This window comes from Melozone crissalis, unplaced genomic scaffold, assembly GCF_028551555.1.
Source record: "Melozone crissalis strain CALT ecotype California unplaced genomic scaffold, PUWL_Pcris_2 ptg000012l_1, whole genome shotgun sequence".
Classification (NCBI taxonomy): Eukaryota; Metazoa; Chordata; class Aves; order Passeriformes; family Passerellidae; genus Melozone; species Melozone crissalis.
In genome coordinates this window covers 1819708-1846803 of record NW_026535790.1, presented here as the reverse complement: position 1 = coordinate 1846803, position 27096 = coordinate 1819708, and the positions used below count along the sequence as shown (strand labels likewise).

The window sequence follows — 27096 nt, the reverse complement described above, 5'->3', positions numbered from 1 at the left end:
GGGCTGCCCCAACCCCTGGGACCCCTTTGTGACCACAGGGACACAAAGTCACTGCCATTTCACCCGCCATAGCGACCCCACCCCAGCCCGGCCCGTCCCAGCGCCTCAGGGAGCCCAGCGGGGTGTGAGGGAGTGCCTGGGTGGGCACCACAGCCTGTGCCAGCCGGGGCAGAGGCCGGCAGTGGGCTCTGGGATGCAGAGCCCGGCACACCAGGCTGCAAAGGGGCACATGGGGGCCGTAGAGCACCACCCGCTCACACCGGACGGCCCGGCCCCACCGGGGACTGGTGAGGGCTGCCCACACCCATCATGGCGGCGGCCGCGGCCTCACAGGCACGCCCCCAACACGCGGGGCTGGGCCGGGGTCCCGCGAGGTTTCGGGGGCCTGCGGGAGCCGCCGCGTCGCTGTGGTGACGGGACGCGAGCCCTCCGCCGAGTCGGGCAAGCCGCAGGTTCGAGCCCCGGCGCCGCACGGTGCCCCGGCTGGCTCCCGGTGAGGGGCTGCAGGATCCCCCCGGGGCGGGAGGGCCTCCAGAGCTGTGGGTGAGGGGCTGCAGGGCCGTTCTGGGGCTGGAGAGTTTCCGGGCCCGTGGATGAGGAGCTCTCGAGCCAGCAGAGCGCCTAGGCCCGGGGCTCGGGGGCTGTAGGTGCACCCCAGGTCGGGAAAACCCCAGGGACCGTCGGTGAGGGGCTGCAGGACCGTTCTGGGGCACGAGAACCGACAGGCCCAGGGCTGAGGGGCTGCTGCAGACCACCGGGTCAGTGAGGGGCTGCAGGAGCGTTCTGGGGCAGGAGAACCGACAGGCCCATGGGTGAGTTGTTGCAGGACACACCAGGGTGAGAGGAGCCCCAGCCCATCAATGCTGCCCTGAGGGGGCTGCCAGGCCCTGTGGGTGTGAGGTGAGGGAGCCGTGGGGTCCCTGGGGAGCCCTGAGTGTTTCACAAACCTGAGGAGCAGAAGGAGCCAGATCCCCACAGCATTTAGGAGCCATGAGGGGACGGCTGGTGGCTGCCAGCCTTTGGCCTATGGGGTCACCATTAACATAAAAAGGGAGTAAAAGAGAGCCAGGAATGTACTGGGAGCCGAGAGCAGCCTGGCACAACAAACCTTTCCTGGGAGCAGCAGCTGGATGAAGCTTACAGAGATGGATAATTTTCACATTACATTTTTCCCAGTCCTCCCCCTGCACCTCGTGAGAGATTCGTCACTGCCAAAGCTCTGCACATTCAATGGTGTTTTGACAGCCAAGCCCTGAATAGCGCTCGCAGCCCGCACTGCTGTGTCCTGCAGAGGTATCTGGGAGAGGAATGGAGCAGTTTCATGTTTCTTTCCTCATTCTTTCTCCTGCAGAGCCGAGGAGGTCCCTGCGGGGCTGACTGGTGGGAAGGAGCCTGCTGCTGCAGCTCTTCCCAGTATGTCACAGCCAATACCAGTACAGATCACGGTCGTGAATGCACAGGACCTGGTAAAGTTCTGAAAATATCTCTACTCATTTAATAAACAAGGCCAGAGCAATTCTGTGTGCACAGGGATCCCCTGTGAGAGCAGGCAGGGGGTGATAAGGCTAAAGGAAGGAGTGGTGGGAGTATCAGAGGTTCAGCAATGCCACACTGTGGCTTCCTCCTCCCTGCTGAGGAGTTCACACAGATGAAAAATCTCGTGAGGCACATAAATTGCAGCAGGCCAGAGATACTGGGGTGAAATGAACCTCTCTGCCTCCTCTAACTGTATGGAAATGGCAGGTTTTTTAAAGCAGAACACAGCAAAAATGTGATCAGTGAGACAAAAACCTGTAGAAGGACCTCACCTTGGGTGTAAAGCCACATTTTCATACAAGCTCCAGCTGTTTAAATCATATTGAAAGCAATAGGGTGGCTCTGGTTCTAAAAAGGCAGTGGATCCAGTTCAAGGCTATGAGCTGGTGCCAATCAAACCACCACTGCTGTGATTTCCATGTGATGCACCCAGCTGTCCCTAAAGTCTTCCAGAGGAACTGGCATTTGGGAGGGAATGTGGAGGAGAAGCTCAGCTTCTGCTGCAAGCAGAAAAAATGCAAATCCCTGCTTCTGCTCCAGCAGCAGACAGAAAAAGCAATCCAAAAGCACCTGCTTGAGGCTTTCACATTGTAGTATTGAAGTACCTCTTACACTGATGGATTCAGCAAACAGCAGCTTAGGTGAGGTGTGAGGTGAGAGGAGGATAAACAATGCCGGGGAGAACAGACTGCTGGATTGATTGCATCTGGAATGTTGCTTTGTGCTTCTGATTGCTCCACCGTGAGAAAGGGCTGTACAAAAGGGAGGGGGGGGTTACAAAAGGGCAATAATCACAGCAACACGATGAAAAAAAACCCGGCTGTAAGAATGTGGAATCCACTTCTGGCTATAAGTGTGGAATCTGCTTAATTAGAGGCAATGTAGAGAAGGATGAGAGAGGAGTCTGGGATAATTAATGGTACAGGGAAAGGTTAATTGGATTCTTCTGTTTAGCCATTCATGGGATGTATGCTCAAGGAGACAGTGAGAAGGGCTGAAAATTAAAACCAAGTGAAAGAGATCTCTTTTTGTGCAAGAACCAGCATGGAACTAATTACCCCAGTGACAGGGAGAGAGGGAGCTGAGGGCGGGTGAGGCATCCCTGTGGCCCAGCACTAAGGAAAAGCTGGGTTTGGGTACAATGGCCCTTGTGTTCAGCCACTTCTCTGTGGACTGAGAGCTAAACTGTGTTTCTGCTGCAGGGAGCCCTTTGGTACCTGCTGCCCAGCCCTTCCTGTGCTGTGGGGGTGCCCAGTGCTGCCCCTGTGGGTCCCCAGTGCCATCTGCTGTGCCCTCACTGTCCCTCTGCAGCCCTGTTTGAGCCCCTCTGTTTAGACATTTGAAATTCAAAGTAAAATCCGAATCTCCGAATCTCTGATTAAAGCAAGTGGTATGAAGGTGGTGTAACAACAAATTGCAGAGCTCTCTAAGAGCTTGCTGGAGCCCTTCCTTTGATTTCACAGAATCATGTAGGTTGGAAGTCTTCTGAGACCATCAAGTCCAACCTTTAACCCAGCACTGCCAAGGACACCTCTAAAGCATGTTCCCAAGTGCCACATGCACTTGTAGGGATGGGAACCCCCCCACTTCCCTGAGGAACCTGTGCCAGTGCCTGACCACCCTTACAGTGAATAAATTTCTCCTAATACCCAACCCAAACCTCCCCTGGCACAACTCAAGGCTCTTTTCTCTTGTCCATTTCAGGACATTTTGCACCACACGACATCCACAGGTGTCCTGTGAGCTCATCCCTGTAGCTCAGGAGCTGCTTTCTTAGGAGACAGCAAATGTCTCAAGCTTCCTTTGGAAGTACAAAAATATCAGTGGAGTATTTTGGGATTTGTTTTAGATGTGTCTTTCCTGAGGTGAAGCCTGAACCTCTCTATCTCCCTTGCCACAGCTCCTGATAATCTTTGTGGCATCACAGCATGGTGAAAGAGGAAATTTCCCTCCTGCTGCCAGAGGAACTCTGATGCTGGGGTGCTGCTGCAGAGCCGGCTGCTCTCTGAGCTCTTTTTTTTTTTGGCAGAAAACTCTCAAAAGCAGCTTGGCTTATACGCTGGTGCGTGTGGAGTACAACGGAGCAGTGCTGGGAGACTCCTCCAAGACTCATGTGCTGCCAGATGGGACAGCAGAGTACGACTTCAGCAGCAGCTTTGAGTACAGCCCCGAGGGGCCCAACTCCTTGGACATCCTGGTGCAGAAACCTGTGCTCTGTAAGTAGCTGCTGCCAGATGTCCCACCTTGGAGCTGGGTGCTGTGGCTGCAGAGTCACTGGTTCAGGAATAGCACTCCAGCAGCAGTGGCTGGGAGGCTCTCAGCATGTCTTGTCCATCTCTGCCAGCTGGAAGAATCCCCTTTCATGTTGGCCCGTGCTCCTTTGGCTTTGCTGTGCTTGTCAGCCTTGGGAGGTGAAGAGGAGCTGGTGCCAGAGCTCGCACAGACCTTCCTTGGTGCCTGACCTGCTGGTCCAAGGAATTCTGCCAGCTCCTCTCCTTTTATCTCCCTAGTGACACTGCTAGAAGTGACATCAAAGGACAAGAAAAAACCAGACAAAATCACTCCTCTTGCCCAAGCTGTGGTGGACCTTCTGCCTCTGCTGCAAGGTACAGCATTGAGTTTTACAGCCTCCATGACCACTCCTTGCTCCCTGGCACTTTCTGATCTCTGCTTATGGACCCCTGACTACAATTTATGTCCTTTGGACAAAGTAACCTTCATAGCTCTGCAAAATCTGACCCGGGGGGAGAGAGAGTAGCTCAGCATTCAGAATTCATTCCGAATGAAATCAAAATTCAGAACCATGATTTTGCCTCATGTAAGGTGTTCCTGCCCATGGCAGGGGGCTGGAACAAGGTGATCTTTAAGGTCCCTTCCAATCCAGACTGTGATTCTTTGCAGAGGGTCTCACTTGAGGCTGTTCTCATTCCTGTTTCTTCCCAGGAATGCGTTCACTGAAGGTCTTAGCTCCTTTGTATGCAGTGCCTGCCTCCCCATCAGCGAAGCTTTGCCCTGAGGCCACGGTATGTGGAATTTGGAACTGTTCCTTCCCTCATTCAGCTCTCTGCTGCTTTTTAATGGGAGGGAGAGCATGACTCAGCTGCCTGGCTCATCACGGATGTGGTACAGCCCTATATGTTACAGGCTTGGAGGCCTTTCCCGCTCCCTCTGACGTCTGTCCCTGCTTCCCTCTGATAGGTGAGGTCGTGCTGGGAAATGTTAATGTGTGCAGCTACTCAATTGCTCTGCAAAAAATAACAAAGATGGAAAGCACAATGCTGAAAACCCCCCAAAAGGCAGCGGCAGGGTCACCTGCCCAGCTCTATTATCCTTCCTTTCTGCAAATAAAATGCCAGAGTCCATTCTTGTACAAACTCTGACTGCCTTTCCTGCAAGGTCCTTATTCATTCAGCAGGTTGCAAAGTACTCAGTGACTAAAATAAGGAATGAAGCATGAGGCTGGGAAAATGTGTCCAATTTTGCTGCTGAGCCTGCCTGCAGTGAGCACCGGGAGCAAACTGGAGGGGTGGATATCCCATTAACAGCTCTGTGTTTAAGAGGAGTTCACAGTGAGAAGGTGGGGGGGGCACTCATTAGGGAGGACAGGTAATAAATGCTGACCAGCTGGTTTTCCCTCACACACCATCCATCCAGGGCTGGGACAGGTAATTAAAGGCTGCACACAGAGCATGGAGATAGGGCAGAGGCAAAGCTGTGGCTCTCTGAATCACCAGAGGAAAAACATCATTTTCCACCCTTGATGTTCTTACTCTGTGGCTCCTTTCATGAGACCCTGCCTCTTTCTCCACAGCTCATTTTGTGAGACCCCTAGGGCATGTGCCATACCTCAGCCAGGCTGTGATTTAAGCAAACAAACACCACAATTGAGCCAAATTGGTCCTGAGATTCCTTTCCTGTGCTGGGCTGTTTCTTTTACATCCAAGATGAGGCACAAGATAACATTATATGTTCTGGCCTTGGGTTTCTGCTTGCTTCTCCCTAAGAGCAGGCAAGCTATAATTGTTTACTGGCTTGATTTTATCTTTGTCTCACAGGCTGGCCTTGAAGTGATAGTGAGCACCAGAGAGCTCCTGCTCTCTGCCACCGACTTCTCAAGTGGGAACCTCCTGAGTGTCACTCTGGAGGCAGCTTATTCTGTCCCTGATGTCTTTACTGCTGACAGCCAGCAAAACTACATGGTTTGCTTGCAAATGCCAGCAGCTGCTGAGGTGAGAATGGCCCAGGCACAGTGACAGGGGGTTTGGCTGGGTTTGGGTTCTTCTCCCACCCCATGGAACAAGTGTCCAGGCACGTGGGGTGCACAGCTTCCATGCTTGTGCACCAGCAGCCTTTGTTGGGAGGTCTCAGAGTCTCTGTGGCGTGATGTGTTTCTTTAACACAAACAAAGGTCTGTTTGGAAAGATTTGGATTCAAACTGGCAGGGTTTTTTCCACGTGGCTCTTTATTTTTATTCCATTCTTTGTATGTGTGCGGTGGAGTGCATTTTCCAAGCCAGGCACCCTGTACTGTTGCTTTGCTTTGTTATCCCAGTTTGGAGCAGCTGGCTCTTGCTCCTGTTCCTGTTAGAAATGCAAATCCTTTTTGTCTCCTGTGTCTCTAGAAAGAATTGCCATTGCTCTTCAAGAATGGCCTCCTGAAGGCTGGTGGTGAAAAAGAACCATTTCCCCGGCCCAAAAACTGGCCTGTTGGCCCCATCCTGGCCCCTAATGCTCTGAACATACCTGACTCCTTCATTGTTGGTGGGCCCTATGAGGATGAGGATGGAGACCTCAACAAAAGTGAGGTGAGGAAGGACTGGCAAGTTTAGAAGAGAACCAGGAGGGATGGAGAGACTTGGTATGAGAGGGAGGTGGGTGGTCACTGTGCAGTGTCCAGCACAGAGGTGGTTCTCCTGAGGCAGCAGACACGCTGGCTCACTGCTGGAGACATCCCAAGGGAGAATGTGGCAGGTCTGGTCCCAGCAAACACCCACACTGAGCTGGGTTATCTCCTGTGAGCCAGGCACTTAGCGCTGATGCTGTCTGCAGGAAAGGCTGTCAGCCTCTCTGCAGGGTTGGTCTGCCTGTGGGCACTTGGACACCTCTGTCTGACTCACATTCTCTCCTGGGGACACTTCTGAGGATGATGCAGGCTGCGGAGTTTGCTGTGCTGGCTTTGACTGCACGCTGTTCCTCACAGGACAAGGAGTTCAGGACCCAGGCGGAGAGCTCGAGGAGGGTCGTGTGGGACATGGAGACGCGCTGTTTCCTGGATGCTGATGCTGTGGCCGTGTAAGGGACCTGAGCAACCCAGCCCAGAACATGCTCAGAGTGACCTGAGGCAAGGGGCTGCCACATGCAGCTGCTCTTGGACCACTTATGGGTCAAACTGTGGCTCTGCCCCACCTGCCATGGCTGCTGTGACTGTCTCTTGGCCACAAGCATTCACCTGAGCAAGGGCACAGCTCTTGAAGTGCCTTGAACTGCTGGCAGCAGCTTTGTTCTGCTGTGCTGGGAAAAGATGGATTGTCTGGAGCTGCTATCTCCAGGCCACAAATGCTCTCTCCTGCTGCCAGCAGCTGGGGCTGGGGGCTGGTGCCTGCATAGCCTGAAGGAAGGGGCAGCAGTTATAGTGAGCAGACCTGGACTAGAGTGGCATCCACAGCTCTCCTCTGAGCTGCTAATTAAGTTTTTACTGAATCCCAAATACATTCAAACCTTTCACTCCATGTGGGCACTCTTCATTTGCTTTTTTATTGGATAAGTGTTGCCTTTAGCAGCTCCAGATACGCTCACAATCAGGATGAGTGTTCCATTTATCTTTGAATCCTGCTATTTTCTGGCCTCAGCTGCATCATGGCTGTGCATTTCACTGCCAAATTACTCCTTGTGTGGAAATACTCACTTCTATCTCATTTGATTTTTAAAATTCTTTTCCCTACACATCCATCCACCTGCCTGCTGCTGTCAGAGTCACCAGCCACTTTGAATGCAAGCTCAAGATCCACTTGCTCTGTACAATTCAGGATTTATACCAAAGCTAATCACATTCCTTCTCACTTATTTCTGAAGTAACTGAGAGAGAGAGAGAGGCCCAATGTGATGCTCTCACTGTTGTTTTAAAGCTGGCTGTGCCATAAATGCCACACAGCAGTGGGTAGAGCAGAAAATCACAGTGTTCCCATGGCCTGAGGATGTTTGCTGAGGGAATGGGGTGAAGCAAACCCAAGGGGAGCTGCTGGGGCACAGAGGAGGGTGGTGGGGCTCTCCAGCTGGGTTCCTGCATCTCCTCAGTGCATCCTTTGTGCCCAGCCTGCAGATGCGCATTGCCGAGCGCCGCCACTGGCCCGTGGAGCTCTGCAGGATGTCCACAGGTGGCAAGGGGAAAGGCAACAAACCTGACAAGGTAAAAGTGGGGTCTGGCTTGTGGAGGAGCATTGCATTAGCAGGCATTTTCCTCTTGAGGCCTTTGTGATAGCAAAATCAGCCTTGAAGCTGCCAAAGTGAGTCAGAGAGCAGGAGGCTTTGTGAAAAATCAGCTTTATAGGGCTGTTAAATAGATACAGAGTCATATTTTTTCCTTATAGCTCTCACTGATGGTCTGTGGTAGCTCACTGGAAAGGGGACAGGGTGACTTCTAAAACCACAGAATAGTTTGGGTTGGAAGGGACCCTGGACTCTACCTCCTTCCACCCCCCTGCCACAGGCAGGGGCACTTTCCATAGACCAGGTGGCTCAGAGGCTTGTCCAGCCTGGCTCTGAAGAGAATTAAAAGTAATTCACTGGGCTGATCTGTGGCCAGTGGGGTTTTGAAACAGCTTGAGGAGGTTCTTGAATTCTTTTTCAGGCTGTAGGTAAATTATGCATCTAAACCAGGGTGGTTTAACAGAGAAACAGCCCCTTAGAGAATGGTTCTGCTCCTGGCAGATGATTGTGTGAGAGCTCCTAATCTATCCCAGGGCAAAGCTATATAAGTTGGTGTAAATCCCTTTCAGCCCTCACAGTGCCAGGATTTTGCAGCTCTGATGATGATCCTTCCAGCCAGGCCTCCCACACCTCCTAAGCCACTTGGTGTCTGTCCAGCCTGAGATGCACAACTCTGGTAGGATCACCTGGGTTTCTAACCACACACAGCTGATAATCTTCCAGCTGTATCTCAACAAGAGCAGCAGCTGTATCTCAACCCTGAGGAGCAGCAGAGTGCAGGAATCAGAGAGAAAAGCTGCCCCATGGGGATTGGGATAAAATTAATATTCTACATATGGAATGACTCCAGTGTGTTCATCCAGGTTGTCTCGGCTGCGTGCCAGTGACAGAACCATGGGCTCATCAGGTGCATCAGTTTGCTGTGTGGCCTTGTCTTAATGAGATTGGTGACCTTGTTCCCTTAAGGAGAATAACAGTGTGTTCAGCATCTCAGTGCCTTGCTCTGTGTTTCCAGAAAGATGAGGACAAGCCGATTGCCTTCCATGGTGTGGCATATGTCAACATGATGCATTTGCTGTGCCCTGGGGTGACGCAGATCCGAGGGGCCTTCCGTGTCTTCAACTACGAGGACAGCGAGGTGTTTGAGAAGGTGAGAGCAGCAGGCCCTGCTCCAGCTCTGCAGCTGGGTTTGCACTGGGGGCTTGGGAGCAGGACAGTGGCAGAGGGTGTTTGGGAGCAGGCAGGGTGGACAGGGAGTGTTTGGGAGCAGGGACAGTGGACAGAGGGTGTTTGGGAACAGGGACAGTGGACAGAGGGTGTTTGGAAGTAGGCAGAGTGGACAGAGGGTGTTTGGGAGCAGGCAGAGTGGACAGGGTTGTTTGGGAGCAGGGAGTGTGGACAGTGAGTGTTTGGGAGCAGGCAGAGTGGACAGGGGTGTTTGGGAGCAGGCAGAGTGGACAGGGAGTGTTTGGGAGCAGGCAGTGAAGGCAGGGGGAGTTTGGGAGCAGACAGAGTGGACTGAAGGTGTTTGGGAGCAGTCAGGGTGAACAGGGGGTGTTTGGGAGCAGGGACAGTGGACAGAGGGTGTTTGGGAGCAGGCAGAGTGGATAGAGGACGTTTGGGAGCAGGTAGGGTGGACAGGGGGTATTTGGGAGCAGGCAGAGTGGACAGTGTGCTAGTTGAAGCTGGATCTGAACCTTGAGTGCCCTTCTGGTGATGGGGAAAATTAATGATACAGCTTTTAGGTACAGGTTTTTCCAACTCAGGGGATTTCTAGGTGGGGTGAGCAGATCTGGGGGCTGAGAGAGGCTTTGAATCTCACTCCACTCCCTCCTATGCCAGCATGATCCACTCTCCCCAGGCTGGAACATGGGCAAGGGAAGGGTGCTGCTGGGAAGAGCAAACAGTGGCTTTAAAAGGATTGCGTTACCCCCGGCAACCACCAAAAAAGCTGTCACTGGAGCTCTTTCAGCTCTAGCTCACCGAGGTTTATTTGTCTTTTCTTTTTTCCCCTCTCTGTTACTAAGAGTGACAGTTACATCTCCATTTTCCCACAGTCTCTCCCTCCTGGAACAGACCTGAGCTTGTTTCAGGAGGGCAGATGTACAGCCTGGTTCTACCCGCCATGCTCCCTGTGGGGCTGTGCTCCAGGTGCAGGGGCTGGGTGAATTCCAGCCCTTCTCCTGCCCCCCTGCTCCCACCGGCTGCTGCAGAGCTGGGCTGGGCACGAGTGTGTCTGCTGGGCTCTGCTTCCCTGCCATGAATAATGACCCCTTGGCTGCATGGTGCTGCTTGTCCTGTGACATTTATCTGTCACAAGTGAAGTCCTGCTTACTCCCCAGGTGCTTTGGGTTGCCTCTTGGCCTAAGGAGTTTCCCTACAGCTGCTCCATCCTCTCCCCAGGAACCCCATAACTCTTGCTAGCCCAGTTCCTGTAACCAGGATGTGTGGGAGGGGACAGTCTGTCTGGGTGGTCAAACACTTTGTAAACACAAAGTCTGACAAACCTATTCCTTGCAATTCCCTGATGTGTGTCAGGGAAGCAGCTCCACACCAGAAGATGAGCTGGGAGCCAAGGGATGCTGTCAGGCAGGTGGGGGCCCCCAAAAATGTGTGGAGCAGGCCTGGTGAGAGAAGCCAAATTCATCCAGCAGACCTCATCACCAAGCACATCCATGTCTGTGGGGCAGGTCCAGGATCCCACCAGGAATTCAGGATCACAGATCTGGGTTCCAGCATGTTCAGCACACATCTCAGGCAAGGACCAAGGGCCAGTCTTCAGTGAAAACACAAACACAGCTCTTGGAGGGAACATGGAGAGACCCCCACTGAGGGTCGTACTCTGACCTGAGGCTTCACAGCCACACAGGATCAGAGCTGGGCTGGAGCACCAGCAGCTGAACTCGAGGAGGAGAGAATGAGGTTACAAAACTTCTTAAGGCATTTAAGACCCTGACAGTGTGTTTTGTGATGAGAGGGGTTAAGGTAAATGACTGAGGAGGCCTGCTTTGTCCCTTGATTGTCTCTGTTTTTCAGACCAGAGTTCAGTACAGTATTTTCCGGGACCGCAGGTCACAGCTCAGTCTGGGCAAGGAAAGGCTGGGGACCTCTCCTTCCAGCAAAGCTGCTACCAACAAGCCTCTGAAGGAAGATTCCAATGGCATGGTAAGGTCTGGGGAGGCACATGGCACCATGGTTGCTCTGGTTCTGTGTCACAGGAAGTTGAGACACACAGAACCAGGGATGGATGAGAGATACTCCTTATCCTAGACCCATAGAATCTTCTCAACATGAAGGGATCCACAAGGACCGTGAGTCCAACTCCTGGCTGTGCACAAACACCCCAACAATCCCACCCTGTGCCTGACAGTGTTGTCCAAGCACTCCTGGAGCTCTGATAGCCTTGGGGTCCTGACAACCTCTGGGGGAAGAATCTTTCCCTGACATCCAGCCTAACCCATCCCTGGCACAGCTCCAGCCATTCTCTAAGGTCCTCTCACTGGTCACAGAGAGCAAAAATTGGAGCTGCTTCTTGTAAGGAAGCTGCAGCTTTCCCTTATCTGAAATCCTAGGATGTGCTGCTGGAACTTGGAAAGATTTGAGATTTATTGAGTCTGAAACAAGAGACATCATTTCTTTTTCCTAAGAGTTACTCAGCCCATCCAAAATCCAGTTGTCAGATGGCACTGGAGAATCTGAAAATGTCACAAATCTCAGCCTTGAAGGACAGGTAATTATGTCTCTCCAAAGACAAGGAGAGAGTGTAGAGCATCACTGTGCTGGTGTCTCACACCTTTCACACAATTAAATTCCTCAAGAGTGAGGGGACAAGGGATGTTTTACGTAGATGCTGTCCCAGAGTTCTTCCAGTGACGTCCATCTGGAGAGCAGGCTGGCACACTGGGCTAGAAGGTCTCTGTAAATTGTCAGGCATTTATTTAAATTACCCCCTCATATTTTGACTTCTTCCTCTGGAATGCACATTTATTCTGCAGGCAGATTGATTATCTGGGCTCTCTCCTTTTCCCTAGCCTGGTTTCTCGAGCTGGATTTTGCTGTAACTCATTCGAAGGCGGGTTATAAAAAAGCTGGATCTCTGCACTTGGGAGATGTGTGGCTGTGTGCTCAGTATTTCACTGTGCCAGCACTGGCTGCAGACAGCACCACACAGGGAGCAATGTTTCTCTCCACAGCTCTACAGCGAGGCAGGAACGTTCCTGGTGATGGAGATAAAGCTGGACAGGCCCTTGGTCCCAAAGCGGCTGCGGGAGGAGCTGGCCCAGCGGTGCGTAAGGATGGGCTGTGGGGCTGACAGCTCCTCTCTGCACGCTGGAGAGAGCCTTGTACAGCAAACCCCCCTTGGAATACTCCAGAAAGAGGGCCTGAGGCAAAGCCCACAGGAATCAGGGGGAGGACTTGGCCAGACTGCTTTAGACGTGGCATCTGGTGTGTTGGGAAAACACTTGTTCATCCCAGCTGGCATCTCCCTGCCATTCCTCTCAAAACAAGAGACACCAGAGCAGCACAGCAATGTCTATGTTCCTGTCTGGGCTTTGTTTCCCTCTAATCCCCGTGTGCTTTCCTCTTGCATGTGATGTTCAGTGGCTTGGTCAGTCCTGGCCACCAGCGTGGACTGCCCTGGGTAATGCTCCTGTTGCTTCATCAGAGCATTCTCTCATTTTTAGCTTTCCAGAAGTTTTTTCACAATGTTTTACCCATTCCTCAGCTTTTATGTTAGTTTTCATGTTGTTCTGCTGCAGAGCTGCTCTTTCATCTCTGCTGCTTTGAGATTTCAGTTCCTGTCCAGTGGCAGCCCTGCTGTGTTATGGGTTAGAAAAGCATAAAACATCTAATTTATGGAATTAAAAAAAAAAGAAAATGCAGCAGATGAATAAGATATAAGAGGTGCAGGTTTATATCTCTCAAACAGGAATTCATCCACTGAAGGTATATGTGTTGTCCTCACTGCTCCCTGCTGTCTTCCAGGAGGAACAGGCTGAGGAAGGTGAACCCCTCTTAGAACAGACCTTTCCCTGCCCTATTTTATACATTTCTACTCTTCTTCGGAGTGTGTGTGGATTCAGTGTCATTCCTCCTTGCTTGTGTGCACCTGAACAAGGCCTGTGGCACCTTGGCTTGGTGGGATGGATCATGTTGTGAGGACTGAGGGTGTTCTGGAGTCCAGCAAGCATGAAATAATGAAAAAAAAAATTAGAACCCAACCATTAAGGCTGGTTTGGCACCAGGGATTTTAATTCCAGAATCCCAAAATGATTCAGTTTGCAAGTGACCCTTGAAGGTCACCTAGACCAACATTCATGTTCAACTGGGCCTCCCCAGAGCATGTTACTCTGTGTCCAGATGCTTTTTGGATATATCAAGGGAAGGAGGCTTCCAGAGAATCCTGCTCCAGTGCTCAGCCACCCTCACCTTAATAAAATCTTAGTTAAAAATATGCTAATCCTAATGGAAAGTCATTAGAACTGCACAGAGGCCCAGGCAGGGCTGGGGGGTGTCTGGGGGTCTGAAGTTGGTGTCTGGGGGTCGATGTGTGGCCAAACTGGGCAGTGTTGGAACTGATGGATCAGGTGGTCTGGGCTGTTTAGTGACCCAGTTCTGCTTTCCTCAGGCTGGTTCCTTCCTTACACCTGTTCTGCAGAGCCAGGAGCTCCAAGATTCAGCTCTGCTGCTCCAGGAGAGCAGTTTGGGTTGGCAATAAAAGTTAACCCTGTCATGGCAAGGGACAACCATCAGTTGCAAGGACCTGTTTACACTTGATCTGAGATTCCAGGTTTCCTCCCAGGTGCCTGAGAGGTGTCTCATGGACACGATGGCAGGGTGGAGCCCTCACATTCCACAAGCCAACATCCCTGGCAGTGACTCTGCTGATTCTCCTCTGCTCTCACTCACAGGGTCCAGGAGCTGATTCCTCCCCGCCCTGCGCTGGCCCCGCGGACAGAAGGAGCCAGGAAGGTTGGTGTGAGAGCCTGTGACCATCCTGCCACCCCACCCTGCCCTCAGAGCCTTCATTCTCAGCCCACAGCAACGTGGGGATGAGGTTTGGAGAGATCAGGGGTGCAGGGCCACAAAGGTGGTGAAAGTTCTAGAAGGGAATAGGGAAATATGAGGAGTGTGAGGTCACTTGGAATGTTCAGCCTGCAGAAGAGAGACTGAGGGTGGAGCTCATTGGGGTCTGCAGCTTCAATCTCTGCTGTCTGTGAGCAGTGACAGGACCCAAGGGAACAGCTGGAGCTGTGTCAGGGGAGCTTTTAATGGATTTTAGGAAAAGTGTGGCTGGGCACTGCCCAGGCTCCCCAGGGAATGGACACAGCCCCAAGGCTGCCAGAGCTCCAGGTGCATTTGAACAACACTCTCAGGAATGCCCAGGGTGGGATTATTGGGTGTCTGTGCATGGCCAGGAGCTGGACTTGACCCTTGTGGATCCCTTCCAATTCAACATATTCTATAAAATACACAGAAAAGGAAACTTCTGTATGGGTTATCTCCAGAGCAGTGTGCCTTGGGAATCCATCCATCACTCGTGTTCACATCCCATTCAAAGGGAGCCATGAGGAGATGGAGCAAAGGGAGGGAAGGCAGCCATGGGGGGATGTTTGGAAGGAAATGGGATGCTGGGAAAAGAGGCTATCAGCACCTTATTTATATCCTGGGCAGTCCCAACAGTTCCTTGTCTCAGAGCAGCCCCTGTGCTTCATCAGACTCAGACAAACCTGAACAGAATCAGCCCTGACCTTCCTCAGACCACCAAGAATTTTTGAGGACCAAGATTATGGAGATGACAGGTTCTGCTGAAGAGGGCTGGCCATGGGTTTCAAGGCTCCCAGTAAATGAGATCTGTTTTACTCACAGCCAATTATATTGCTATAGGAGAGATAGCAGTGACTGGAATACTGGGTTGTGATGGAAAATCCTAGCAGGAAGGAGCTCTTTTATGTTTACCTGCAGATATTTTCTCAGCCCTCAGGCGTGGACAGGAAAGGATGTGTGACAGACTAATTGAGGTGGAGTTAATGGGAGGCGTGGGCTGTGGCAAATCAAATACGTGTCAAGGTTGATTGCATAAGTGGCTTGTGAAATTTATTTATTGCTTTCCTAGGTGGTGGAAGATTATCACAAACGTGTCACCAGTGTTGCTGTTGCCATCCTGAAGGAGTACCATGAGCTTTTTGGGAAGCAGCTGCTTGAGCAGGGAGTGATGGACCATGAAACCATGGAGGAACAGAAACGTCAGCTCAACTATGAGCTCAATACCTCTGGGAAATATTTTGCTTTTAAGGAACAGCTTAAGGTGAAGGCTCCTTTGTGCTTTTTGCTTCCCTGCTTGTTTTGTCCAGACACTTTCTCAGTGAGGAGCTGCTGCTCTGTGGTGGTAACTCAGGATGATGTGGTGCTCCAGAATCCCATCCTGCCAGCTGGAGCTGTTGCAGTGAGCACTGAGGGGCAGGATTGCCCTCTGGCACCAATGGATCAGGCACCAAGTTGCTTTGGTCCCACACCAAGAGAACACTTCCTATAAATGGGAGCTACTCACATCCATTTGTCCCATGCTCATAACCTGAGAAAGGCAAAGCTGGCTGCTCTCACATTCCCAGTCTGCCCCAGCAAAGCTGGCTATTCCCACATTCCCAGTCTGCCCTGGCAGGGAAAGGAAGTTCCACACTCTTCCTGGAGCCCTCCTTTCTGTCCTGAGGACATGAGCCATCCACATGCTGTCCCTAAAGGCTGTCAGGGAGGTGGGAAAGGAAATCCCCCTTGCTTGCTTTTTTTTGCTTTTATCAGTGCTGGGCTGGGTTTATTTCTCAGAACTAAGTTGGAGCTTCAGGCTCTGTCTGTGGTGGGGGGCACGGGGGGGAACCTGCCTTGTGCAATGTCCCTTGTCTCCACAGTATTCTGTGGTGAAGATTGTGAGGGAGAAATACCTGAAGACCACAGCGTTTGAGACCAAGGAGCAGCTGCAGGCATTCCTCAGTGAGCTCTATGTGTACCTCGTGGACCACATGCACATGGCCCTGAACAAGGTGGGGGAAATGGGGGTCACTCAGGCCATGGCTTCACTCTGGCACCAGGGCAGGGGAAGGACTCTTGCCTTCAAGGCAGAAGCAGGCTCATGCTTTCATCTGCTGGAGTTGTCACATGTAGACCCTGAGCCACACTTGAGGCAGGCATCCCTTTGTATCCCACTGCTCAAAATGCTGGGGCAGGTGTGAGATGGCACTGGTGAAGCTGCTGTAGCTGGCACATGGTGAGGGTGGCTGGGCAGAGCAGGAGCTGGGGTCACCAGTGAGTGGTCCCACTGAAGTTTGTCATCACTTTGATCTAGGGAATGCTCTGAGTAAATCATAGGATCACAGACAGGATTGGGTTGGAAGGGACCTTAAAGCTCATTGCATTCACCCCCTGCCATGGGCAGGGACACCTTCCACTATCTCAGGTTGCTCCAAACCCCATCCAGGCCCTGGACATTTCCAAGGATCCAGGGGCAGCCACAGCTTCTGTGGGCATCCTGTGCCAGGGCCTCCTCATCCTCACAGGGAAGAATTCCTTTCTAATATCTAACCCTCTGGCAATGGGAAGTCCTTCCCCCTTGTCCTGTCCCTCCATGTCCTTGTAAAGATTGATGTTTCCCTGTGCCTGTGTGGCAGAGGTACCTGGGAATGTGGGAATGTGTCCCAGCACAGAGCAGCTTGCCCTTCCCAGTGCCAGCCCCAGCCATACTGGTCTGTGCTGCGTGCAGGGCTGCTGTGGGACCTGCTGCCATGCTGGGATCACACAAAGCACTCTTCCCTTCCCCAGGGCTAACAGTGTCTCCTTCCCTGCCAGCTCCTGTCTGGGGAAGATGTTTCTCCTGCCCCTCCACCCAACTCAACCAGAAAGCAGCTCCTGCTCTTTGCTCGTGAAGCTGAAGCCGTCAAGGACCTCAAACTGGCCTCTCTGTTCTACAATCAGGTGAGGGAGCCCCAGATCTCTCCTGCCATCACCTGTGGGAACTGACACAGCCCAGCAGCACAGTGGGGGCACTGCTGACAGCTCAGGCTGTGCTGGAGGGAGGGAGGAAGGAGCTGAGCATCACCAGGATACTCAGGCTGAAGTAGGATTTGGGAGGGATTTCCCAGGGAGATGCTGCTCTCTGCAGGATGTGAGATTGTCCCTGGGCAGGTCACTGAGGACTCCAGCCTCGAGGCCAGGGGAAATGGGAGGTGCTGGGCCAGTTCTGGGGACACTGGGCCCTAGGAGGTGTCAGCTGGAGCTGGAGAACACGTGTTAGGTTAGAGGAAGTGGGCTTCCAGCACAATCCCATTTAGGGGACACCTTTGCATGTGACAGACAAGGTCTTGATTCCTGCTCAGCTGAGCTGGGGTGGCCAGGAAAGCTGTGAAGCAGAACTGCCTGCCCAGTCCATGGCTCTGCTGAGCCTGCCTGCAGTGATGATTGATCTCTGTTGTGCAGAGAATAGCTCGGGACCAGCGCAGCATCCAGGCCTGGCTGGACTATGGAGCCTTCTGCCTCCTGTATGAGGATGCCACCAAAGCCCAGGAGTGCTTCCAGCAGGCTGTTTGTCTGGACCCCCAGCACGTCCAAAGGTGCTGAGTGCTCCTGCTGGGTGGCTGGGTGGGTGGGGAGGGTGTGGGGTGTGTCCCCCACACCACTGTGGGGCTGCCAGGCTGACTGCTCTGCCCCTGCCCCTGCCCCAGCTTGCTGCTCTGTGGCATCGCGTGTGTCAAGCTGCGGACCTATGAAGAGGCAGAGATTTTCTTTGAGGATGCCTGCTCCTTGGAGCCTCCCAGCATCATAGCCTGGACCCTCACAGGTACAAAACCAAGCCAGTCTGGTGCTCAAGGTATTCCTGTGGAGCCAAGCATTGTTCCTGCCCCTCACACTTCTCCCTGCTCCGAGCTGAGGGCTAAGGGGAGCATTTTGCTTCCTTTGGGTGTGTGCTGATGCTGCTGTGTCTCTCCCACAGGTTTGTTTTATGAGATGCAGAATAATTACATTCAGGCAGAAAGGAGCTTCCGTGAGGCTAAGAAGCTCCTGAGAGCCGAGCTTGAGGAGGAGAGGAGAATCCTTGAGGCTGCTGAGGCAGAAGGGAAAAAGCCCAGTTCTCCCAGAACAGAGCCAGGTAACAGACCAAGCCAGGAGGTGCCCTGACACCAGCAAGAGGGGTGGATCTGTGTGGTGAACAGTGGAAGGAGGAGAGCTTTTAACATGAGAAGTACAAAGGGTAAAGGTAGAAGATGTGGACTGTGAGCTAGAACAGAATTCCATGGAAGCTGTCACTGTGAGTTCCCAGCACAGCAATCCAAAGGGCAAACCAGCTGCTTGGCAGTGACCCTGAGGCCAAGGCTTCCTTTGGAGCCCCTCTGAGTCCAGCCTGAGCTGAGGCTGTCTGCCCTGAGTCCCAAATATTTGGCCAGGCTGCAGGAAATGCCGACAGGCTTTATTTTTAACATTATCACCACTCATGCACAGTGCCTCAGGCAGGCAGGCTCGTGACACATGCGGGTTTTTGTCCCTTCTGATTATGAGGAAAGGGATATTCATAGAATCATGGCATGACTAAGGCTGGAAAAGGCCTCCAAGATCGAGTCCAACTGTTAACCCAGCACTGCTGTGTTCATCACTAGCCCAAATCCCAGCTGTCACATCCACAGGGCTTTGAACACTTCCAGGGATGGGGACTCCACCACTGCCCTGGGCAGCCTGATCCAATGCCTGACCACCCTTTCTGTGAATAAATATTTTGCTATCATTGAACTTAGACCTCCTTGGTGCAACTTGAGGCTGTTTCCTCTCATCCTGCCTCATTTATACCTGTTTCTGGCTTCCCATGGTAATCTTGTGCTAAAAACCCCAGCCCCAGGTGTTGCCTCCTGCAAAGAAATTTCTTCTCAGCTTTGAAAACCTGATAGATCTTTTATATTTTCTCTCTTCTCTCTTCTTCTTTTTTTTTTTTTTTTGTGTGTGTTTTTTGTTTGTTTTGGGGGGTTTTTTGTGTTTTTCAGGGTTTTTTTGATGGGTTTTCTTTTGTTTTTTGAGGGGTTTTTTGTTTGTTTGTCTTTGGTTTTGTTTTGTGGAATCATGTTCTAGACTGGGAAGTTTATGGCTTTCCACCTAATGGTTCTTGGGGGTTTCATTGCAGAGGAGATTCCAGATGGCTCAGCTGACAAACCACCAGAGGTCGAGGAGGGTGAGACGCCCAAGGAAGAGGCTCCAGCAGTGCAGGAAGCCCCACAAGGTTTGGGAATGGGGACATGGAGAGCTGGGAGATGGTCCTGTGGGAATGGTGGGGAGTAATATGGGAGCAGTGAGCCATGGCCTCTGTGCTTCCAGGGCCTGTTGTCTCTCCTGAGCCAGGGAATCTGCAGGCAAAGCAGGTTCATTCTGATTTTCAGAGCAGCACCTCTCAGGATGGACAGCCAGCAGGTGAATGCAGCTCTCTCTCTCACATCACTGCATCCTGCACCTTCCTTTTCTTCCTCCTGAGATGCCAGCTCTTAAAAGTGTCCTAGGGATCCCCTCAGGTTGTGTGGAGTGGGATCTGCCTCCTCCACAGCCCCTGTGGTGGTGGAAATGGCACTGCTGAGTGCCTCAGGACCCCTGGTTGCTTTGAGGAGGCAGGAGCCTCACTGTAGCTGTCTCTGACAAACATAATTCATAAATTTCCACCTTTTTTTCTCTAGGTTTGGACTGGAAAATTAGTGGGTGAAGAGTGTAATTTCTTTTCAGATCTCCTACAAAACTTAAGCCCTTCAGAAAGAAATGCTGAGTTTATCTCTGCTTCAGCCTCCCCTGCCACCTCCTGGGTTTTGCTCCATGTTGCAGGGATTTTTCTGTCTCCACTGGGATATCGGGACCTGTTTTGGCTCCAGAAATAAAAACCCCACTTTGAGACTGACAGAGACACATTTTCTTGCAGCTCCAGAACCTCAGCCACCTCCCTGCACAATCTTCATGAAGTCAGTGGAATTCCTGATGCAATTCAACGCTGTGCGGGTCAGTTTAGCAGGAGGAGTGGGGAGGGAGGCTGGTTTATTCCCAGAGAGCTCCAGCCAGCCCCTTTCTGGGCCTCAGGGAATGAGCCATGGCTACTCCAGAGGCTGAGCACAAGAGGGAGCAAAGCCACCACTGCCCAGAGATGCAGAAGTGTGGCCAGGCAGAGTGTGGAGCCCACAGTGCTGGCACTGCCTGCTGCAGAGGAGCAGCTCAGAAATGGTACAGGGCATTCAGAGATGGGATCCATTATTGTGGTGCTCCCAAGATGCCTGAACTCCTGTGATTCAGACACTTGTGTATGCTGGAGGGATTTTTGTATCAGCTGTGGAATGTGCCTGTCCTACCAAGTCATCTCTGGGACATCTCTGGTTGTCACATTGTGCTGCCTGCCTAAATTTGGCACGGCAGAAAGAGTTGCTTAATGCAACTAAATGGAATCCTGGAATGGTTTGGGTTGGAAGGAACCTTGAAGTTCATCTGATTTCAACCCCCTGCTCTGGGCAGAGACATTTTCCACTAGACCAGGGATACCTTCCAGTAGACTAACGTTCAAAAGAGGAGAAAAAGAAATTTCCTTTGTGTTTTCTGTTTGTGGGAGTCAGAGAGGTGTCAGCCAGCTCCCCTGCCCTGTCCTGCTGCGGTGTCCATGGTGTCCCTGCTCCCCTAACCACCCCCTGTGCTGTTGCTCCCCAGTTTGTTCACAAGGCACTGGCCCACGAGCTGCTGAGCCTTCAGGGAGGCCCCACCTGTGCCTATTACCTGGCCCTGGGCTGGACCTACCAGCTGCGGGAGGACCTGCCCCGATGGGAGGAGTGTCTGCGCGAGGCCGTGCGCATCGAGCCCCTGGTGCGTGAGCCCAGAGCCCCTTCACTCCCATTGATCATCCCAGAGCCCCTTCATTCCCAATTCACCATTCCAGAGCCCCTTCATTCCCATTGATCATCCCAGAGCCCCTTCATTGCCATTGATCATCCCAGAGCCCCTTCATTCCCATTGATCATCCCAGAGCCCCTTCATTGCCATTGATCATCCCAGAGCCCCTTCATTCCCATTGATCATCCCAGAGCCCCCTTCATTCCCATTGATCATCCCAGAGCCCCTTCATTGCCATTGATCATCCCAGAGCCCCTTCATTCCCATTGATCATCCCAGAGCCCCCTTCATTCCCAATTCACCATTCCAGAGCCCCCTTCATTCCCAATTCACCATTCCAGAGCCCCTTCATTCCCATTTATCATCCCAGAGCCCCCTTCATTCCCAATTCACCATTCCAGAGCCCCCTTCATTCCCAATTCACCATTCCAGAGCCCCTTCATTCCCATTTATCATCCCAGAGCCCCCCTTCATTCCCATTGATCATCCCAGAGCCCCCTTCATTCCCAGTTTATCATTCCAGAGCCCCTGCTTATTTCCAATTTACCATTCCAGAGCCCCTGCTCATTCCCATTTATCATCCCAGAGCCCCCTTCATTCCCAGTTTACCATTCCAGAACCCCCTCCATTCCCAATTCACCATTCCAGAGCCCCTGCTCCATTCCCACTTCACCATTCCAGAGCCCCTGCTGCATTCCCACCTCACCATTCCAGAGCCCCTACTGCACTCCCAATTTACCATTCCAGAGCCCCTGCTCATTCCCAATTCACCATTCCAGTGCAGTCCAGAGCATTCAGTGGGAGGGCAGTCACACCAGGCTGTGCTCTCTTTGTTATCCCATTGTCACAGCCTCCTGTCACTCCCTGCATGGGCAGGCAGCATCTCAGAGCCTCTCTCTGCCTCTCCCTCTCTACATCTGCCTTTCTTTTCTCTCTCAGGTATATCCTGATCCTCTGTGCCTGGGTGGGAGAGTCAGGTTCTGTTTCATGACAAACAAGGTTGCTATTGAGCTCTCTTTGGGGAGGCAGAGTGAAAGGAAAGCAGGGGGAAGATGACACCTGGGAATGCTGTGTGCAGGCAGGACACTGGGCAGGGAGCTGGAGGGGGATCCCATTGCTAGTGATGACCTTAACTCTCTCCATAAACCCTGCCCTGATATCACAGAATCATGGAATTGTTTAGGTTGGAAAAGCCCTCTGAAATCATCAAATCCACCCATTCCCCAGCACCACCATGTTCACAATTAAACAATGTCCCCAAGTGCCACATCCACACAGCTTTAAAATCCCTCCAGGGATGGTGAATACACCACTTCCCTGGGCAGCTGTGCCAGTTCCTGGCCACCCTTTCCATGAAGAAATTCTCTCTATATCCAATCTGAGCCTGTCTTGCATTAACTTGAGGCTGTTTCCCCTCATCCTGTCCCTGTTCCTTGGGAGCAGAGCCTGACCCCCACCTGGCTGTCCCCTCCTGTCAGGAGCTGTGCAGAGCCTGAAGGTTCCCCCTGAGCCTCCTTTTCTCCAGGCTGAGCCCCTTCCCAGCTCCCTCAGCTGCTCATGGTGATCCCTTTTTTTCCCTGCACCCGCTCCAGCCCCTCAGTGTCCCTCCACAATTGAGGGGCCCACAGCTGGACACAGCACTGGAGCTGTGGCACCCCCAGTGCCCAGCACAGGGCCACAAGCCCTGCCCTGCTCCTGCCAGCCACCTGGGCACACCTGGCTCTGCTTCAGCTGCTGCCAACCAGCACCCCCAGGTCCTTCCTTTGCCACCAGGCAGCTTCCAGGCACACCATCCCCAGCCTGGAGCACTGCCCAGGGAGTTGTGATAACACACTGAAACACTGCTCAGCTCCTCCTTTCTGCTGCTTGCAGTGTCCCAGCTCCCCTCTCAGGTGTTGCTCCCATCCGTGTCTCACTCCTGGTTTTTGGTGCACAGAATCCAAATGTCTGGGCTCAGAAAGGGCACCTGTGCTACCAGCAGAAGGACTTTGAGAAAGCCAAGGATTGCTACGAGCGGGTGATCAGCTTTGAGGAGGATGCTGCAGATATGCACTTCGTGTACCTGCGCCTGGGCTCCATCTACCTGGATGAGAAAAAGGTGAGCAGCCAGCAGGGCTGTGGAGGGCAAGTTACTCTTGGAGTTTGGTTGTTAATTGCAGCCCTGAGATGTGTGAAAAGTCTCTGTTTTGTCCTGTGCATCCGAAGAACGAGTCAGAGCTCTTCAGTTTTCAGTCTTGAAGTTTTATTAAATCTTATCTATAAAATTTTCTTTCTGCCCAGCTGAGATCTGCTCAGCAGGCAGCAGCACTCTGACCGCCCCCAAGGCGGTGTTGTCTTTTTATACTACAAATTACATATAACATATTTACACTTAATTCCCAATACCTATCACCTTTATAACATATTTCCAATTACTTTCCAATCACCTGTGTTAGACAGTGCACTTCTATTCTAAACCAATCCAAATGTGCCAGCATCAGAGCAGAAGATGGAGACCAAGAAGAAGAAGAAGAAAGGCTGGACATGCCCAGATTCCTCCATCTTGTCCCCAAAACCCCCGTTACAAAAATCCTAAAATCTACATTTTCACCCTGTGATAATTTTATTATTATACTGTTTAAACTTCTGTGGCTTTCAGGTCCTCATACAAAGCTGGTAATTTGCTCCAGGGGTCATAATCAAACCCGCAGGTGTTCTGGGCTGTGTGTACCAGGGTCTGTGAGCCCTCCAGCAACTCTGGACACCCAGAGGGATGCACTGAGTTCTGCCAGTTAGCACAGAACAAATCCCTGCTGCAGCAGCAGTGGGGCCAGTGGGTGTCTGAGCCCCGTGGGAGCAGGGTGTTTGGCAAAGCCCTGTGTGTCTGTGGGGTGATGCAGAGATGTGTCTGTCTGTCTCTCTCCTGGCAGTATGCCCGGGCCAAGCACATCTTCCTGCTCGCCTGTGACAACTCTGCCTCCTGCCTCACCTGGCTGGGCGTGGGCATTGCCTGCTACAGGGTGAGTGCAGCTGCCTTCCTATCCTTTTCCTCTAGGTTTGGACTGGGAAATCAGTGGGTGAAGAGTGTAATTTCTTTTCAGATCTCCTACAAAACTTAAGCCCTTCAGAAAGAAATGCTGAGTTAATCTCTGCTTCAGCTTCCCCTTGGTGGCACGGGACACAGGGCTTGGCTTTTGCAGGATCTCCTTGTTTAAAGCAGCTCTTGGCTGCCTGTGAGCCAATGCCCCCAAATGCCACCATGTCCTGTGTGCTGTGACAGCCCCAGCGTGGCACCTGGATGGTGTCACCTTCAGCCCCTGCTCTGGGAACTGTGGTGGTGTTTGAGGGTCCCCAAGACGAGAAAATAGATGAGAATCTTGACTCCATGTTTCAGAAGTCTGGTTTATTATTTTTTATTTATTATATAATTTTATTTTATATATTATATTTTATTATATATATAATATTTTATTATATATGTTATATATTATTGTATATTATATATTATTATATATATTACACATTATATATTTTATTATATATATTATATTAAAAGAAAATGTAATGTATATCTTAAATATACTAAAACTATGTTAAAAGAATAGAAGACAGGATTTCATCAGAAGGCTAGCAAGGAATGAATAATAAAATCTTGTGACTGACTAGAGAGTCCTACACAGCTGGACTGGGATTGGTCATCAAGGAAAAACAATCCACATGAGGCCAATCAAAGATGCACCTGTTGGTGAACCATCTCCAGACCATATTCCACAGCCATCAGATAATTATCGTTTACATTTCTTTTCTGAGGCTTCTCAGCTTCTCAGGAGAAAAATCCTAGTGAAAGGATTTTCATAAAATATCACAGTGACAGGGCACAGCCATCCTTTCCCCTCATCCCAGGCATCACTGGCTGGGATGTCAGCAGGGAGGGGTCTCGGTGCTTTCCCTGTCCAAGGGAATCCAGCACCTCTGAAGGGCTGCCAAGGACACCCAGGCACCAGCAGTGCAGTGTCCAAGGGACACCTTGCCAGGCTCCTCCAAGGGAGCTTGGCTGAGGAAGCAATCAAGGAAGGAATTTAAACTTCTGTTCCCCCTTGGCCAAGTGTTTACCTGCTGTGGAATCAGGTTAGGGAGGTGAGAGGTCTGGGCATCAGCTACCCCTGCATGCCCAGAGCAGCTGCACAGCAGGAACAGGGAGCAGGAACACGGCCATGTTTCCTCATGCAGCTGGATCACTCAGTTCCTGGAGGTGAAGGGGTTTCTGCTGCTTTCCTTACAGCTGGAGGCTAAGTTAGAAATAGTGTGTGATCCCACAGGGGTCAGCAGTGGGAAGCTCCTGCTCCAGACTGGAGATCTGGATGCTCTGGCACTGAGGATAACTCCTTGTCTGTGCCCCAAATCCTTCCCCCCCCACGCTTCTCTCAGGGAAGCCCTCCTAGGAGCTTTCTGCTGTTAGAGCAATGCCTGTTCAGTTGGGAAGCCCTTTCTGCCTGCTCTCTGTCATGTGTCCATGCTTCTCCTCTCTCCCTCAAGCTGGAACAGATGCTGGAAGCAGAAGATGCTCTCTCTGAAGCCAATGCCCTGAATAACACCAATGCTGAGGTGTGGGGGTATCTCGCCCTCATCTGCCTGCAGGTGAGTGCCCAGCCCGTGCCAGCCTGATGGGGTGGGGGATTCCTGGGGATTTATTGGGCTCCTGGAAGGTTGGCATCTGCTCATGAACCTGAAGAACTGGTGTAGAGCTCTGTTTGGGACTGTTCTTGGGGAAAGGAAGTGCTTGGATGGCAAAAGCAGCACCCTGAGGCACTGATTGCTGAGCTTCTTACAAATGTCCTTCCGTGGAGATCTCATGTCTTTCCTGGGGTGCTGGCCACTGCTGAGGCACCCTAAATCCTGGGATCCTATGGGGCCCCCTCGTGACAAGACAGACACTGAGGGGCTGGAGCGTGTCCAGGGGAGGGAACAGAGCTGGGGAGGGGCTGGAGCACCAGGAGGGGCTGAGGGAGCTGGGAAGGGGCTCAGCCTGGAGAAAAGGAGGCTCAGGAGGGACCTTGTGGCTCTGCACAGCTCCTGACAGGAGGGGACAGCCGGGGGGGTTGGGCTGTGCTCCCAAGAAACATGGACACAACAGGGGGAAATGGCCTCGAATAGTGTCAGGAAGGTTCAGATTGGATATTGGGAAATCTTCACGGAAAGCGTGGTCAGGCCCTGGCACAGCTGCCCAGGGCAGTGGGGGGGTCCCCATGCCTTTTGGGATTTAAAAGCCGCTTGGATGTAGCACTTGGGGACATGTTTCAGTGGTGGCCTTGGCAGTGCTGAGGGAATGGGTGGGTTTGATGCCCTCGGGGTCTTTTCGTGCCTGGCGCACCCCAGGATTCACTCCCCGATGCTGTGTTGCAGGGCGGGCGGCAGCTGGAGGCGGAGCAGTGTTACAAATACACCGTCAAGGTGCGTGTCCGTGCCCTGCGGGGCGCTCCCTGTCCCGGCGGTGTCGCAGCCGGGGCACCGAGCAGCCCCGCGTGTCCCGGGCATCCCGGCCTGACCCGCTCCCCTTTCCCGCAGCTCGGCCTGCAGAACAACGCGCTGCTGCACGAGATCCGCGAGGCCCAGCAGCGCTTCGGCTTCGGGGACCCTTCGCTCTGACCCCGCGCACATAAAGCCCCTGACCCTTCCCTCTGACCCTGCGTACATAAAGCCCCCTGACCCTTCCCTCTGACCCTGCTCACATAAAGTCCCCTGACCCCTCGCTCTGACCCCGCGCACATAAAGTCCCTGCCCGAGCCACCGTGCCCGGCTCTGTTGCGATCGTGTCGCGACCGAGGGGAGGGGAAGGAGGCGGGGTCAGCGCCCGGGGGCGGAGCTGGGGGGCGGGACATAATCACGTGATAGGCGCTATCGCGCCGCTGATTGGCTGCAGCCGCGCGGGACGGTTGATCCGGCGGCGAGCGCCATGGCGGCAGGTGGGGGGGCACGGGGGGACCAGGGGCGGCAGCGGGGACGGGAGGGGAGACATGGGGTCATGGGGGTGTGACCGGGATGGGGGTGTGACCGGGGATGGGGGACACGGGGCAATAATGGGGGTGTGACCGGGATGGGGGGGACAAGGGGGGACAAGGAAGAACACGGGGTAATGGGGGTGTGACAAGGGAGGGGGGTCACGGGGTAATGGGGATGTGACTGGGGATGGGGGGACACGGGGTAATAATAGGGGTGTGACAAGAGAGGGGGGTCACGGGGTAATGGGGGGGTGTGACCGGGGACGGGGGGA

The 27096-nt window shown here is 52.6% G+C and overlaps 1 protein-coding gene across 2 annotated transcripts; it reads left to right on the top strand.

Annotated features, from left to right (window-relative positions):
* The first annotated feature begins 420 nt into the window (after window positions 1-420).
* CFAP70 (cilia and flagella associated protein 70) lies at window positions 421-26595 on the top strand. 2 transcript variants are annotated; one of them, XM_054270882.1, is made up of 27 exons: window positions 421-452; window positions 1352-1466; window positions 3566-3752; window positions 4047-4142; window positions 4480-4559; window positions 5592-5765; window positions 6158-6340; window positions 6736-6827; window positions 7848-7941; window positions 8977-9111; window positions 10998-11126; window positions 12155-12246; window positions 13874-13934; window positions 15079-15270; window positions 15869-16000; window positions 16803-16928; window positions 17430-17563; window positions 17675-17790; window positions 17944-18099; window positions 19120-19215; window positions 19897-19973; window positions 20667-20819; window positions 22783-22944; window positions 23756-23845; window positions 25362-25463; window positions 26229-26276; window positions 26391-26595. In XM_054270882.1, exons 2-27 carry the CDS (start codon window positions 1416-1418, stop codon window positions 26469-26471), a joined length of 3039 nt encoding a protein of 1012 aa, XP_054126857.1. In that variant the 5' UTR covers window positions 421-452; window positions 1352-1415; the 3' UTR covers window positions 26472-26595. The 2 variants fall into 2 exon arrangements, with proteins under 2 accessions (XP_054126857.1, XP_054126856.1); XM_054270881.1 differs by having other exon boundaries at window positions 421-493.
* The last annotated feature ends 501 nt before the right edge of the window (window positions 26596-27096 follow it).